Source organism: Labeo rohita, chromosome 16, assembly GCF_022985175.1.
Source record: "Labeo rohita strain BAU-BD-2019 chromosome 16, IGBB_LRoh.1.0, whole genome shotgun sequence".
NCBI classification, from domain to species: Eukaryota; Metazoa; Chordata; class Actinopteri; order Cypriniformes; family Cyprinidae; genus Labeo; species Labeo rohita.
This window is the reverse complement of record NC_066884.1, coordinates 20,649,320-20,667,229: the sequence shown is the minus strand read 5'-3', so window position 1 is coordinate 20,667,229 and position 17,910 is coordinate 20,649,320. Positions and strand designations below refer to the sequence as shown.

The following is a 17,910-nucleotide window of genomic DNA, read 5'->3' as shown; positions in this document are numbered from 1 at the left end:
TTAGCATAGACAGATAGATAGATAGATAGATAGATAGATAGATAGATAGACAGATAGAGAGACAGACAGATAGATGATAGATGTTCTGAAATGAGGAGGCAGAGTTTTTCTTAATCAGATGTAAAATCATGTCCCAGTCACATTTTCTTGGTTAAACATTACCTATCAGAAAAAAACATAATCAATTCTATATTTTTACATTAAAAATGTTTTCGATATTCTACTTATTAAAGCCAAATGAATCTCATCGGGTTAGTGTTTTCAAGCATTTTACATTTATTCCAAAATAATAACTCAAGGCAGTAACAATTTAAACAATATATTTTATTTGTGAACTTTTGTTCTTTTTAATAGTAAGTTTAAGTCTTATTTTGACGTAACAAAGTGGTTAAATCGAAGTGTGTGAGTTATTTACTCACTTTATTAAATTAGTCTTCCAATTAACACCGAAATTAACAATTAAATTGTTAATTCAGACTGATTCGTGTACGGAACGTGCATGGATTTATAGAGGCGGGATTTATCACATGAAACAATCACAGCCGAACATAACCAGCCATATCCAATCATATCGCAATGGAGGCATTACCTCCTCTCACGTGACTTTCCTCCATTCATTCTCAATTAAAGATGCAAACTCCTGCTGTAACTTTACTTGCTGGTGTTGCTGTTGGACAAAGTTTCTTTTATACTCTTTTTTTAACATTATATTTTATAATAATCGCGTTGTTTTATTTTTGTATTTCAATTTTTTTCTCATCAAATATTTTGAGGAGGCACTACCTCCGTTGCTTCCTTGATGTTAAGCCCCTCAGGTAGATACCTGTAGATATACCTGTAATTTTACAGCTTGAAGCACATTTTGTTACCTGGCAAAGCATGTTTTGCAGCAAAAAATGCTGTACAGGCATATAGTAGGATAGGAAGGCACAGTATTCCTAGGCACCCACCCAGCCAAAATATATGGTGAATCAATATTCAGTTCCTCTCACCTCGTCCATTCTGCCCACGCATTAACTGTAATTAATGTCAGCAAGTCAGCCCTGGCTCTACTTTGCAGAACGTCTTTCTATTTGGCCTCTCTTTATCAAGGAGGAGCAGATTTGGCAGTGATTTGGACTAAATACAGCTTCGGCCTTGAGGGAGCTGTAAAAACAGACAAAGCCTGTTGTGGAGTGACTTATGGCCCACCTTTATCTCCCAGCTGATCGATGGTGGAGACACAGAGGGTCGAGCCCTCTCCACCTCCTGCATTATAGCTCTGCTACAAACTCACACCCAGGAATCAGTCTTTACAACATACCACTACATAAGCCAAAGATGAGATGGATGAATGTTTTCAAACAGAGCAGAGCACACTGACTTGTTGAGAGAAGAGACGATGATGCTGGATACGGATGGTGAAACCGGATGCAGACTTTGACGTGAAATAGTCAGGCGAGAATCAGTGGACAGCGTTTGGAGTGTTTCTTCATGAACAAGACAGATCTCAAAGCTGCGGGCTTGCATACTAATCAAATTACAAGTATGCAAACTTGCCCATGCGTGTATCACTGTCTTTGCACAGACGCATAAAGAGATGTGCATTTTGAGGGGTCAATAAAGAGCAGTGAGTGTAGGTGCGGATGGGAGGTTCACCTCCTGGTCTATTTTTAGCGTTTATTATTCACACCTCAGCACACACACACTCCTCCTCACAGAGTCTGTGTCTCTCCCTTACTTTCAGTTAAACACACTGCCTCTCAAAGGACTTTCAAGGACATTCTGGCATCTTCCTTTAGTACACGTACCCATCGCAAACCATGTCTTTGAGAATGTTTACGCACTTAAAATTTCTCCATCTAGTTCAAATTATTTAAGTTTAAGTCATCATTTACTCACCCTCATGTCGTTCCAAACCTGTATGGCTTACTTTCATACATGGAACACAATAGGGAGATTATTTTTTATCCAATTACCGTACTATGAATATGTAGCTTTTTAAGCTACAAAACGAGCACAAAGCTTTGTGAAGATGATCCATACACTTGTGCGCTGTATTCTATATCTGTTTGAAGCCATACAATAGCTGTGGTTGAGAAACAGATCAAATTAAAGTCTTTCACTGATATATTCTGTGAGCTGGTAACTTGAGAACTGCCTGAGAAATTTTATGCAGAGTAAAATTTATCCTTGTATTCAGCAAGGTCATATTAAAGGGATTAAAATGTGACAATGAAGACATTAATGTGACAAAAGATTTCAATTTCAAATAGATACAGTTCTATCATGACAACTCTCAGAAGATTTTAGCATGGTAATAGATGAGACAATGTTAATGTTTTATTCTTGGCAGAATAGATATGCTATGCTGCTGAATTGCTGCTGCAAAGCAAGTACAGGAACTTGTTACTTCCAAAACATACGCTAATACGCTTAAGAAATACTGCTGTACAGGTGGATCTGTACAGGTGGAGCTGGGGAGGTGGAGGTTTCAGAGGAACTCTGAAAGTGTGCTCCGACTTGCTTTAGTGAATTGTAACCAGGCATTTAAATGTAAAGCAGCAAGATCATTGGCTGTGTATGCAACTGAACCTTGAGTTATCAAAAGGTACCAGGTTCGGTACTTTCGGTACTGAAATTTTCCCACTCACATTTGAGTGCTGTTGAGCAGATTTTTAATCGCTGACTGGCCATAGAGTTCACGCGCTCAACAGACATGACTGTAATTGGCTGTAAATGGCCCGTTGTGCTTATGTGAGAGCGCTCGGTGAGGAGCGTGAAGCGCTTATCATTGTAGCCAATCACAGTCATGTCTGTTGAGTGTGTGAACAATGGCCAATAAGCGATGTTTAAAAATTGGATCAACAGTGGTCACATGTGAGCGGGTAATGGATGTTTTTAAAATTTCAGTACCAAAAGTACCAAATCTGGTTCCTTTTGACAACTCTAACTGAACCAATCAGCTTTTGCAAAGTAGTTTATTGTTGTGAATTTCATTGGTTTGCGTTAACAACCCATCAGCCTGCGGCATTTAGAGTTTCATGACAGAACTTGGTATTTCTCTTGAGCTTTCTATTCATAAAATAATCCTGAAAAAAAAAACATCATGGTTAGCACAACTGTTTTCAACACTGATAATAATAAATGTTCCTGGAACACCAAATTAGCATATTAGAATGATTTCTGAAGAATCATGTGACACTGAAGACTGGAGTAATGAATTCTGAAAATTGAGGTTTGCATCACAGAAATAAATTACATAAATTAAAATAGAAAACAGAGATTTAAAATTGCAATGATATTTCACAATATGATTGTTTTTACTGTATTTTTGCTCAAATAAATGCAGCCTTGGTAAGCAAAAGACAACTTTCCAACCTCAAACCTTCAAACAGTAGTGTACACTGAACACACAAACCCTATTTTGCTTTTTTCTCTCTTTCGTTTTTGCTGTTTCATGTAGATTGTGGCTTATATGTCCATATAACATGCTTACATTGCGCTCTTGTCATGTGATCTGTATGTCAGTCATGCTGGCTCAACACTTTAGCCAATCTAGATACGGCAGTGATCTCTCATTCTGGTCTGCTCTCATATCTCTGATCCACAGACCATTTCAGCAGCCAACAAATGATACTAAGGTTTTCCAATTTCACACAGATATCCAACCAGCATGTCTCGCATGCTAATCTTCTACAGCAGTTGGAATATCTGTCATAAAAGCTTATAGACCAGAGGTCTCATACTTGTACATTATACAGTACTATACATTACACTGAGCTTCTTCAGCTTTTGGTTGACGTTAAAGCAATATTGTATTTTTGTTTAACACATTTTTTCATGATTAAAGGATTAGTTCACTTCCAGAATTAAAATTTTCCTGATAATTTACTCACCCTCATGTCATCCAAGATGTTCATGTCTTTCTTTCTTCAGTCGGAATGAAAGAGGTTTTTGAGGAAAACATTCCAGGATTTTTCTCCATATAGTGGACTTCAATGGGAGCAAATGGGTTGAAGGTCCAAATTGCAGTTTCAAGGCAGCTTCAAAGGAATCTACACGATCCCAGCCGAGGAATAAGGGTCTTATTTAGCGAAACATTATATAATAAAAATATTATCATTATATAAATATTGTCATTATATAAAAAAATATATACTTTTTAACCACAAATGCTTCTTTTTGACTAGCTTTGTGTGAACTTCAAACATTACGTAATCACATTGGATTAATTCTTCACACACAGTTAGTTCTTCATCTGTGTGCTACTGTGTACTCGTTTAAAAAGGTTAGGGTAGGGTGAAAAATTCCATCTCAATTTCTCCTCAAAAACTTTTTTTTGTAAAGGGTGTTTTGTTTAACTTTCTTTGCATGTTTGGCTTTGTAAAACACGTTTCGCTACATAAGACCCTTATTCCTGAAGCTGCACTGAAACTGCAATTTGGACCTTAAAGGGGTCATCGGATGCCCATTTTCCACAAGTTGATATGATTCTTTAGGGTCTTAATGAAAAGTCTATAATATACTTTGGTTAAAAAATCTCAATGGTAGTGTAAAATAACACCCTTTTTACCCTGACAAAATTAGCTCTGCAAAAATCATCCCATTCTGGTTGAGGTTGCTTTAAATGCAAATGAGCTCTACTAGCCCCGCCCCTCTCTTCTCTCTGTGGAGTGACGAGCCTGTTTACTTTAGGCACATTTAGCCGTGTTTAGCTGTTAAACTTGCTAAATAGCACGTTATTAGGAAAGGCAATCGCAAAGATTCATAAAAAAACCCTTATACTCACTTCTTCTGTAAGTGAAGCTTGATCATGAATGATTCGCGCGAATATAGACGGATATATGTAGATCAGGAGGCGCATTCCCTTCACAAACAAATGTAATCCACTACATCTTCAGCAGCTCAGATGTAGGGAGTAAATGACGACCACTACGTTCATTATTACATCCAGCAACACAACAATTCAATCGCTCAATTCTTGTCTAACCTACATCCCTGCTTCGGCATCAAAACATGGAGGTCGGACTGTGACAGCTCATGTCAATCAACTATCGTGGGAGCAGCCTCTGTCGTTGTGACGCCACACCGACAGGCATCTTAGAATGGCTCGATTTGAAAAAGGGAATATTGTTTTTACAAATTAATTAAAAACAACTGCATGGATTTTTATCATTATAGGGTGGATGTGTACATACACTATCAACACACATTAATGTTCAAACAACATGTAAAAGTGAACTTAGCATCTGATGACCCCTTTAAACCTGTTGGTTCCCATTGAAGTCCATCATATGGAGAAAAGTCCTGAAATGTTTTTTATAAAAATCTTAACTTCTTTTGAACGTAAGAAAACAAGAAATGAATGGGGGTGAGTAAATTATCAGAAATTTTTTTATTCTGGAAGTGAACTAATCCTTTAAAAAAGAAAACATGAATTGCCGTATGTGGCAAGTGAGGTAAACAGCACAGAAATATGATTCAGCAAAGACCTTATGAATATTCGTAACTCATTACCTTATTTATTCTGTGTTGACCTTTTGTTCATTATATTCTGTCATCAGGCAAAAACACATGCCCAGATTATTTGTAGAGAAAGATGAACTCACCCTTCTGTTCTAGAGAAATTTCCTGAGGGACAGAAAGAGAAAGCAAGCAAGTAATGTGGAGAGAAAAACAGGGGTTTTAACCTTTAGCTTTTTGGATGGCGTGGTGAAAGGCTTTTATGAACAGTAAAGCTTTGTAATTTATTTTATGACGAACAACATAAAAACACCTATGTAGAGTAATTAAAGTATATGAGATCTGTATATTCATCAAATTCACTTAATGTATTCAAGGTAAAATCGATTTGAATAAGAAATATAACGAACCACTAGGACAACTGGGACTCAATGGTCAGGTGTATTAATTTCTGATGAGCTGCTGTTTTTAATCCAGATGTGCCCATGTGTTGCCAAGCCAATGTTCATTTTAGATGAGCGCAAACAAGCTCAGACAAGCCATTCCAAATCAGCCAGACATAAACCTGCCAACACAAGCTGGACTAATTGTAAACACTCAATTTTCAGATCCATTTTGTGTCTGTGGAGCATATAGTGACGGTACAGAAGAAAGCCAGACCCAGAAGCAGCAGACAATGTATGAAGGGAAGTATAACAATAAAACAGGTTCAGAGTGCTATCGATCCTTTTACAGCACATTTAAAGAGGGCACTGTACGTTCAAAGCTGAATGAGAGTGTTGTTGAACTGCTTAAAGGCTGATCTTCTGTTCCAAGGCTTTGCCTTTAGAACACAGAGATAAGCACAAATGCTGATTACAATATTTCAAGCATTTCAGCAATGCTCATGCAGTTTTATTGCAAAGAGTAAAAGAACAGTCTACATATGTAATGATTCTTACTACAAAAGATGATTTTGAGGAGCAAATTCTAATTTAAATAAAAAAGTGACATCAAAATCATATGCTGGAGGTAGAATTTTGGGACATATTGTCAGGCAGGATTATCCTGTAAAGAAGACAATGTCAGCCAGATGAGCTTATGAAGTCGACTCCTCTCACGTCCTTGTGGAATGGATGCGGTATGTGTGATGCAATGCGATGTGCGGTAACACAATAGCTTTCTATGGCCAGCAATTTGTTTGGCCCGTCTTTGGAAGCTTTCACCGTTATGAGTGCTCAGATCAATACCATCAGCTCTAAGCATCTGTCTGAAACGCATCGTCCTATTCCTCCTAAATCGACTTCTCTCTTTCTTCTCTCCAAAGGCATGTACTGCAGAAACACAGCGAATATATATAGCACAAATATGTATATAACAGGCTGAATGGAGAGACATATTTTGTGCAAAGGATATTTATCAGCTATTCACAGCTGAATGTACTGTATGAACATTCAAGCTTTTTTGTATGTTGTTGGCAGTGGAATGTACTCTTTGACATCTCTAGATAGTAACAAATATATTCCTATTTAATGTCATTTATTGAAATACTATCTATTTGCATGTGCATAAGTGAATGTGTATATATGAACTAGTCTCAGCCAGGCTATACGTCTGATGCATAAGGCACACTTAGCTGGAAACACTTTAGGAGTTTTGAAGTCATCACCGGATTGGTTAGATTATACAGGATTTCCAGGAAACGCGTGTGTCGCATTCTTTAACGTTCTGCCTGGAAACAAAAATGCAGTGGTGCTAAGCCCCCTCAGGGAAGAAGAAACCCGCCATGTTTACAACTGTGACAACGAGCGCCTATTAGGATCAACTACATGCTGGATTTTCGAAAGTATGTGAAAATTTTAAGGGGGTCATCAGGATGCAAACTTCACTTTTACATGTTGTTTGAACATTAATGTGTGTTGGCAGTGTATGTACAAATCTACCCTATAATGATAAAAACCTATGCAGTGGTTTTTAATTAATCTGTAAAAATAATATCCCCTTTTTCAAATCGATCCATTCTCAGATGCCTGTTGGTGTGCCGTCACACTGACAGGTGTCGCTCCCTCGATAGTTGATTGACATGAGCGTCTTACCTCAGATCAGCTGTAACAGTCCGACCTCCACTGTTTCGATGCCGAAGGAGGGATGTAAGTTAGACAAGAATATCTCAGATTGAGCGATTGAAGTGTTGTGTTGCTGGATGTAATAATGAACATAGTGGTCGTCATTTACTCCCGACATCTGAGCCGCTGAAGATGCAGTGGATTACTTTTGTTTGTGAAGGAAATGCGCCTCCCGATCTACATAAATGCGTCTATGTTTGCGCAAATCATTCGTGCAATCACCTTTCCTAATAATGTGCTAGTTAGCAAGTTTTGTGGCTAATAGGGTTGTGACGATGAGGAAATTTCCCCACCGGTTAATCGACATGTGACAACACCGGTAATACCGGTATCACCGTGGGGGTGGGGGTTTCCTCTTTTCCTCTTTTTTTCTGCGTTTAAATAGCCTAAAATGCGTGCGTATTATACTTTCACTCTCAGTTTTGCGGGAATTGGCAATTCGGCGTCAATTGTTTGAATGGACGACAACGAAAGTACAAAAAAAAAAAAAAAAAAAAAAATCACTGATATTAAACAGAACTTTTATTAACATAACGAAAAAAAAACACAACGCCATTCTCTTTCTGTAAATACGACTTCTCTTGTTCTCCTCACGTGATAAATGAAATATGACGCAATGTTTTTATGTTTTTAATTATAGTGCATGCTCTTGTCTTAAGTAAATTATTTAGAATTATATTTTCCATTTAATTCAAATAAATATTTAATAAAAAAACGAATACTTAAAAAAAAAAAAAAAAAAAATGTGGGGACGGTGTCACGGTGGAAAAGTGATGTCACCGGTGTTGTGTCTTAAAACCGGTAAAACCGCCAACACCGTCTATCGTGGCAAGCCTAGTGGCTAAACGTGCTAAATGCGGCTAAAGTAAACAATCTTTCAGAGCAGCATGTCACTCCACAGAGAGTAGAGAGGGGCAGGCGAGCAGAGCTCATTTGCATTTAAAGGAACAATCCCTCAGAATGGGATGATTTTTGTAGAGCTCATTTTGACAAGGTAAAAAGGGTGTTGTTTTCCACAACCATTGAGAATTTTTAACCCTAAAGAATCATATCAACTTGTGGAAAATGGGCATCCGATGACCCCTTTAAAGTTTGCTTTAAAATTTGAGTTTTACACACCGTTTGTTGTGCCGACATTTTCACGCCCCTAAACATGACATGGCACAAAACGAAACATGATTGGTTGCTTTACCTGTCAGTCATACGTCCTCTTGGGCAGCCAAATTTCCCAGACCTTCTGCCCCAAGTCTGAAGGGGTGGCTATGCGAAACTATATATGTTTCAAATGAAAATTCTGTCATTAATTACTCACCCTCATGTCATTCTAAACCTGTAAGACCTTCATTCAACTTTGAAACACAAAAGATATATTTATGACATCCGAGAGCTTTCTGACCCTCCATAGACAAGCTACGAGGATACATTTTGTGTGCAAAGAAAAAAAAAAATCACTTTAAGGTCAGAAAGCTCTCGTATTTCATCTTACAGGTTTGGAACGACACAAGGGTGAGTAATTAATGGTGAACCTTTAAGGAAAAGTAAAAGATATCAAAATTGCCCCTTGTCTCCCCTACAATATTTTTCTCTACGCAAGCCAATGCGCAAGGAATCATTATAAGCACTTATAGAGAGCTGGAAAAGACAGCATCCCACTGCCTGGCTTTATATAGCACAGCAAACACAGAGAGAGAGAGGATCAAAGAAGAAAGAGAAAACATGCTGATTTATTAAAATACCTTCTGCCTCAACACAACCCCGCACAACATTGTCTTAAAGAGGGAGAGAGAGGAAAAGGATGGATGGACTGAAAGAAAAGATAATGGAGGATGATAGGAGGAAAGAGAGAAAAGGAAATGAGAATAGTCATTGCAGCATTTGCTGAACATTAACAGTCATTTCAAAACCATGGACATAAATGAGCTAGTCCTCTGTTTGCTGTATAATGCTTGATGGTGGAACATTGATGGAGGGATTTGTTCCTATTTAGATGCAGCTGGGATCATAAATCATCCCAAAGATATTCAGTTGGGTACTTATGCAGCACATTCTGATGAGCCTTTTCTATACAGACCTTGCATTGTACATTATGATTCATGAGCAGAAAAGGTATGCCCAGTTCTTCTGGGTGAAACTTAAATGGCTGTATGCTTGATTTTATATATATAAACGTAAAGAAAAATTGTCTAATGTCGTGACCCCATTAAGACGGAAGCAATAAAAGAAGGGAAACTGAGCAGAAAAGGGATACTGCATTTAAACACAGACAGAGAAATTTAGAGGGCTGAATGTGCAGGTGGGCATGAGCACAGAGGAGAAAGAGAGAGTTTATGGTGTGTGATTAGAGTCTTCATTGATCTGTGCTGCCGTAGAAACATCGTTCCTGTTCACTGAACACAACAAGAGCGGCAAGAACAAGCCAATAAGAGAGAGACAGACAGAGACAGAGAACGGGATGGATGAGTAGTTAGTGAGAGAGACAGAAGAAATTTATTATGCTGACCCTGAGAAAGGAGAAAACAACAAGACGAGAGAAGTGGAGACTAAAATGCAACATTGCAATACGAAAGAGAATATTGGACTTGCTTGATTTAGGAAGTATACACAGTCATTTTATATTGCACTGGTGGTAGTGAAGATTAGCATACAAAGGAATGTGTTCTGTGTAACTAATAGACTCAAGGGGAAAAACAGCTTTTACTTGATTTGATGAATAAAGCCATCTCACTGGATTGATCCGTAGGTGCTATTAGTCAAATTGCATGAAGCATGCAACAAGGGTTTTATAAGCATACAATGATGGGTGTTTGCCTGTCATGCTCAAAAAATAAAGGAGATTTGAGGCAGTGCTTTTCTGCTGCCCTGCCAAAGGCTGAAAACTGCTGTTTACTTTACTAAAGCGCAGCACCTTTTTGCAGGGTTATCATAGTTAATGTGTTTATATATCAGGGGCATTTCCTCCGAGGAGGAAAGGGAGGCAGTGTCAAAAAAAAAAAAAAAAAAAGTAGTAGAAAAATAAAACAATGCCAATATTACAAAATACAACATTAAAAAGTTATAAATCACTAATTTTCACTAACACTGTTTAACAGCAACACAAGCAGGTAAAGGACGGAGGTCCGTGTCTCTCTCGCCTCCCCTGAGCCCATTGAGTTTTAACAGACCCCCTAAAGTGTGCGGTTAATTTGATGGGGGGTATTTGAGAATGAATGGGAGAAAGTCACGTGAGAGGAGGTAATGCCTCCATCGTGAATTGATTGGATATGACTGTTCATGTTCGGCTGTGAATGGTCCATGCGATAAGTCCCACCTCTTGTGTAACGCTGTCACGATACCTTTATTCAATTTGAGAACTTGATTTTTAAAAATCCAAGATTTTTACCTGTGTCGAATAACTAAATACCCGAAGTGATGCATTCCACCGACGAGAATCCATAAAAACCACCATTAGACCGTTTCTAAATCTGCATGATATATTAAACCCATTTAAAAATCATAAAAAAGCATAATGCTATTGTGAATTCACAAATGCTACAGTCCAATTAAATATGCGCAATGCAGGCCTAATGCGCTTTAATTATTTAAATGCGCGTAGGTGCATCTCAGAGCAGCTTTGTTCACAATAAATGCTTTTTTATTACTAAATGCAATATTATTATAACGTTCACCTGGGAACGTGACATGTGTCATTTCATCGGATTAATCATTTATAAACCTATGCAAACAGGAGAATACATCATTATCTTTCTAAATATGCTGACTGATTTCAAAATAAAAGCTCAAATCCTTGCTCGTTTACTAATTTTGATGTCTACATATTTACAAAATTGCGGTGGCTGAAGCATTTCTGTTGTAGAAAAGCCAAATATTAAAGATTAAGTGGACATTAGAATTAAATGTTATTTAGTCAATATTAAAAAAAGATTAGGTAGCAAAGTCAAGTGTAAAAACAATCATCAGGCCATTGGTGCCCTCTGCAGGCATTTTATTGTTTATAATACGTTATGTATTTAAACAGTTTTGTTCACTATGATTACTTGCTTTTTTCACACTTTACTTTTATTATTATTATACAATTACTCAATTAATCATCAGAATAATCAACAGATTACTCAATTACCACAATAGTCATTAGTGACAGCTCTACTCCATATTCGCAAATTGGTCTGAATGAAGAATATAATGCAGTTAAAATGGCATTGATCTGTGGGAGTTTTTAGCGGAGTTTTTAGCGAGTAATCAGCTTGGTGAAATTTAAAGTAAATCTCTGTGTCTGTGATCAGTATTTACAGAGCTTTGATGACTGATGATCCAAAAACTTCAAAAATAGTTAAACGTTAAAGGGTTACTCCACCCCAAAATGAAAATTTTGTCATTAATCACTTACCCCCATGTTGTTCCAAACCCGTAAAAGCTTTGTTCGTCTTCGGAGCAGAAATATTTTATATCATAAGATATTTTTGATGCATTCTGACAGCTCTCTAACCCTCCCATAGACAGAAATGTAACTAACACGATCAACATCCAGAAACGTAGCAAGGAGTGTTTAAAAACTTGAGATTCAAACATGGCTTTAATAAACAGAAAATCCTTTTTTTATGGTTTCCATGAAAAGTTGCATGAATTTTATAACAGATTTCTGTTTCATAAATCCAAGCTGTTCTCCAGAGAGGAGGTTTTCTGTGTTTTGCAGCTGTGCCTCAGGTTTAAACAAAACTACACAGCAGATGCCACTTCCAAAAATGGGAATCTTTTTTAAATGTGGGATGCGTATTGATCTACCATATATATCTCTTACAGGCAGTGATGGGGCAGATACAGAAGAGAGACTGGTGGAGCATCTTCTTAATCCAGCCCACTACAACAAACTGATTCGACCAGCGACTAATGGTTCAGAACTGGTGACAGTGCAGCTGATGGTCTCGCTGGCCCAGCTCATCAGTGTGGTCAGTGGACACTTTCACATTTTGTTCTCTTGGATTTACATACAACATGCATATGAATAAAGGTTTCCCTAAAATATTATTGTCCTTACAAATTGTACTTCACTTAATCATAACACTAGCTCCTTTCAGAAGAGTTGAAACAAATATGTCAGCAGTGACACAGCCAGAGCATTTACTGAAAACACCCTTATCTATTCAACATCTCTTCTGTTTTCAGATTTGGTCAGTTTTCAATGTGGTATTATGTGTCTTAGCTCAGTAAGCCTACTTAGGCCTAAAATGGAGCTGTGACATAATGCAGTTAGGCTTAGAGGCCTCTGTATTAGCATGATTTTTAGAGTAAAACGATGTCAGTATGCAGTAAGAAGCGAGTATGGACAACAGGAAATAGCCATCTCTGTTCCCACAGGTGCAGCAAATTACCCATACTTACTGACCACTTATCATTCTATGCTAACCGCTCAGCTGTCAGCCAATTACATGCTTCCTTCATGCTTGTAATGCACTGTAAATCAACAGCTCACTTACCTGGGATGAAAGCTGGAGGAAAGCTGTGTCATTCTTGTGTGATTCATCTCTGGATGGAGGTTTCTTAACATCTTTGATCCATGAAAGAACCATTATCCTGAAGAATGTAGCCTTAAAATCTATAAAAATAGATTTTAAACCATCAAATGATGAACCATGATTAATACATTGTTTTGTTTTGTATTTGGTACTATATGATATTATATTATATTATATTATATCGGGATGCACATACGCAACCAAAATAGAGTGTTTTCACAACGTGTCATCAATTGGCCATTTTGGCGGCACTAAATGTAAGCAATACCACTGAACTGAATGAAACTCACATATTTTTCTGATTATTGCTGCTGAAAATGGTCAATTACTGTCATGTTTTGGGCTGTACTAGTCGGTCAGACAGGGAAAAACATTTTGGAGTACTACGGACTGCCAAAAGTTAGGCCTAGAACAAATCAAGGAGAATAGTGCAAAAAAAAAAAAAAACTGTCTAAGGAACAAAAGGCATTTGTGGTTGGCCAAACTGAACCAGGATTTCCAGGGCTCGTGTTCATGTTTGTTCTTATCATTTCCGTTCAGGTAGGTTAAATATTAGACTAACATCATAAATTAATACTGCTTGTATGTGTCTTTACCACCTATTAACTTTAGTTTGTCAAAATATTGCGCCCTTTCCTGCTTACTAAGTCCTTCTCTATATAATTTAGCAGCTTCCACAATAAAACATAAATTAGCAGAATAATGTATTCAGTAGTACCTTAAAGGTGCAGTCTGTGTTTTTGCTTACATCTGAATATCGCCAATATGGCCGCGCATCCGTATAACTCACCAAATCGTAACGTAAGTGCAAACCCTCTACAAGAAATGCACAGTGTAAATAAGTTAAGACCGCTTATTTACGTACCAACATGATTGACTGACATGCTTGACCCTGTATAAGATTTCCATTCAAACTGAAAACATAAATCTAAAATATGTGCTACTGGTTTTAGAGCAAAACGCAAAACTGTCACATTTCATTCACTGACACGCATTTACTAAAAACCGGCAGCGCATACACTTACTTGCCGGCAACCCGCCAAAATAAAGGTTTGCTGATCAACTGTTGAAAATTCATGTAAAAATAAAAAGGTAAAATAAATAAAATAATGAATGTAAATATTAGCATTGTATGTTTTAAGTGTACTCTAAAATAATTGTATTTTTATATAAAACTATTTTTTATTTTCAAATATAATATTATTATCACACTTTATTTAGTTTATTTTATAAAAAAAAAATAACTAGACATAGTGCTATAATACTATTATTAGTTTATTTGATTTTTAAAAATTTTTTTTTTTTTTTTGTAGTTATATTCAGTCGGTCACACTATGTGGTGCTCTCATGAGAACCAGACTGAAAAACGTATGTGCGTCCCTCTTTATATTGTATTATATTATATTATATTATATTATATATTTACTATAATGATATTATATATTAAATACATTTTTTAAATAAATAAATGAAACTACAAAAGTAGTTGAACCAAAAGTGTGGTTCAAAAACAGATTCATTTTTATTATTTAAATTACATTTTTAATTTAAATTACATATATATGTGATCCTGGACCACAAAACCAGTCATAAGTTGCACGGGTATGTTTGTAGCAATAGCCAAAAATACATTGTATGAATCAAAATAATCCATTTTTCTTTTATGCCAAAAATCATTAGGATATTAAGAAAAGAACATGTTCCATGAAGATATTTAGTAAATTTCCTGAGTAAATATATCAAAACATAATTTTGTATTGGTAATATGCATTGCTAAAAACAGGCCCAACTTTAAAGGTTTTTTCAATATTTAGATGTTTTTGCGCCCTCAGATTCCAGATTTTTAAATAGTTGTATTTTGGGCAAATATTGTCCTGTTCTAACAAACCATACATCAATGGAAAGCTTATTTATTTTGCTTTCAGATTATGTATAAATCTTAATTTAAAAAAAATTACCCTTATGACTAGTTTTGTGGTCCAGGGTCACACACACACACACACACACATATATATATAGTAATAAATGCAGGAATAAATAAATGTATGTATTTCATTGAAATGTGTGGTTCAAAAACGCAGATTTGTTTTAACTATTGAGTATTATTATTTATTTTTATTATTAAGTTGTATTTAATGTGCATTTTGTGTCGATTTTTTAGATTTCTCTGTCTGTATTTTTTTCTCCACAGCATGAGAGAGAACAGATCATGACCACCAATGTCTGGCTTACACAGGTCAGTCAATACTTGCATTTCTTATGCCCCATTTTATTTTTCACATGTACTGTTTTCACAGAGACACTTTTGTTTTTCTATCAATGTTTTAGATGTTCCACTCACTTCTAATAAAGTTTACAAAACTACTATTAAATCATTCATTTTTTTTTTTTTAAGATTTTAAGTGCGCATTCACATTTAAACATCGATTATCAACAGGTACCAATAATAAAAAATCTCCTACCATAATTTGAATGTGAATATGCAGAATATTCCCTCTCAGTTTGAATTAAAATGTCAAGTTGAACTTGTTTACATCATCAGTATCACACAAGCTGCTATTACATACAAAACAACAATGAAAATCTACTTGTACAGATACCGTACTCTCTTACACGTATCTCTCTTTTGTCTCTCTCGTTTTTCATCTTTCTGTCACTTCCTCTCTGAATCATCTGCTCATGGTCACTATGACCATAGATGTCAGTTGGCAGGAGTTATTGCCGCTGTCAGTACAGGTTACCCATATAACATTGCCACCGTGTGTGTCTTTCCTAGCCAGAGCGTATGTGTATGCGAATGGTGTGTCAAAGTAAAAAAATGTAGTATAATTACATTAGTGGACACTATCTGGTCAAAACCCAACAGCAAGTGTGTTAAATGACCATCATTAGACATTTATCACTCTTTTTGTGTGTATTAATATAACTACCATTAGTTAGGCTTCGCCTTTTGACAGCTCTCATTTGCAGTCTGTTTAATCTGTCAGCATTTATGGCCTCAAGTAATTATTTCTAATCTTCTAATTTAGTTTATTAGGACATTCTATTAGTAATGAAAAGTGACAGATCATTAATACATACGCTAAATATACTGCTAATTGACTGAGAGCAGTGGTGTGTGTGACAGATGAACATGATCTTAACAGCATGTGGAATTGGTTACACCTTCTGTTCACAGGTCAACGAGAAATGACATGTTTCATGACATAAAGAGCAAAATGTGGGTAGAAAAGACCATAAACTGATAGTGTGTTTGATTTTTAGTCCAAAGGATCAAGGTTTTGCCGTGAACTTGTGTTAGCAGGTGTTGTAACTATAATATCTAGCTGCAAAACACATATTTCTCCATTGACAGCCATTTAAAAGTAGCTTTTTATTTTGCCACTGAGATAAATGGAAATCCTAATGACCTGCTTTCTCTAGAATCTATCATGGTTGTTTATTTTCACTCTGTCCTCAGGAGTGGCAGGACTACCGGTTAACGTGGAGCCCAGATGAGTTTGATGGCATGAAGAAGGTCCGTCTTCCCTCCAAACATATTTGGTTACCTGATGTTGTTCTTTACAACAAGTAAGTCTCAAAGAACATCCCATTTTGTCTCTTGTTTAGTCAGTTTATCAGTCTTCGTCATATCTGATCCTTTCTTTCCATCACACTGTTCCTCTGTCATTGGAGGATAGATAACATCCCTGCTTATCAGTCTTTGTCTCATTTGCGGTGTTCCTGTGTCATATTACACGACCTCACTGTAAATAAAGCATGCTCGTCCTCTTTTACTGTCATGTCACGCAGTGGAAGATGTTTTAAATTCAGGCTAATTAACACCAGCCTCCCTGTTGTGTTTGTCTTTATGTATCATTGATAAACCCTGCACATAGACACCCACAAACAGGCCCCAAACACTAAAAAAAATTAAAATGTTCTCAGAGGATTCAAGTTCCATTTTCGACTATTGTTATACTATTTTTTGGATTATGCACCTACGTGTCTGTACAAAATGCCTGATCTAAACGTTTACATAAGGCACTTACATTTGAAATAAACAGGGTCAGAAAGTCAATATTAAAATACACTGTATTAAACGTACAGCCAGAAGATGTAATCATTTTACGTAGGGATGCACAATGTGTTGGCATGTGATTTATGTGCTAAAATTGTCTAACTACCTTGCTGTTTAAAAAGATAGTTCACCCAAAAATGAAAATTTTGTCATTAATTACTCACCTCATACCGTTCCAAACCCGTAAGACCTTTGTTTATCTTCAGGATACAAAGTAAGATATTTTTAATGAAATCCGAGAGCTTTCTGACCCTGCATAGACAGCAATAGGTGCACACCAGCAAACTGTACCTGAGTCCATCTAAACAGGATGGTCTGGGGTACAAATTGTATTAAATCACAGACATGAGCTGCTATTGATGGCATATGAATTGGTCAAAATGTGTATTGTCATCTCACATACTTTCCTGACAAGCATGACTGAAGTGCTGCATGCAAAGGGAATTTATATCTCATATCTGCTAATATTCAGCAGAAATTGATTCCCACATTCTTTTGAACCTTTGCATTACATTTGTGACAAATAGACGCCTGTGCCATTATGTGTTGGCACTTTGGAAACAAAACTAGTTTTTCAAAATCCAAAGTACAAAAGTAAAGTAAGCACGCAACTGTTAACGCAAACTTGGTTAGGAACTAAAACACAGTGTGAACCCAATCCAGCAGGGGGATGGGGGATCAATCAAACAACCATGAATCAGATCAAGTGTGAAAGCACCCTAAATTATTTTGTGTGTTAGTCATTAATTACTCACCCTCATGTCGTTCCAAAACTGTAAGACCTCTGTTC

General features: G+C 36.6%; 1 protein-coding gene across 1 annotated transcript in view; it reads left to right on the top strand.

Moving 5' to 3' along the window:
• The window catches only part of chrnb2 (cholinergic receptor, nicotinic, beta 2), a 33,111-nt gene that overhangs the window by 4,432 nt on the left and 10,769 nt on the right, over positions 1-17,910 (top strand). The window contains exons 2-4 of the mRNA XM_051130547.1: positions 12,348-12,493; positions 15,252-15,296; positions 16,521-16,630. Of these exons, the coding sequence (XP_050986504.1) occupies positions 12,348-12,493; positions 15,252-15,296; positions 16,521-16,630 (301 nt within the window). The remainder of the gene's footprint in view (positions 1-12,347; positions 12,494-15,251; positions 15,297-16,520; positions 16,631-17,910) is intronic.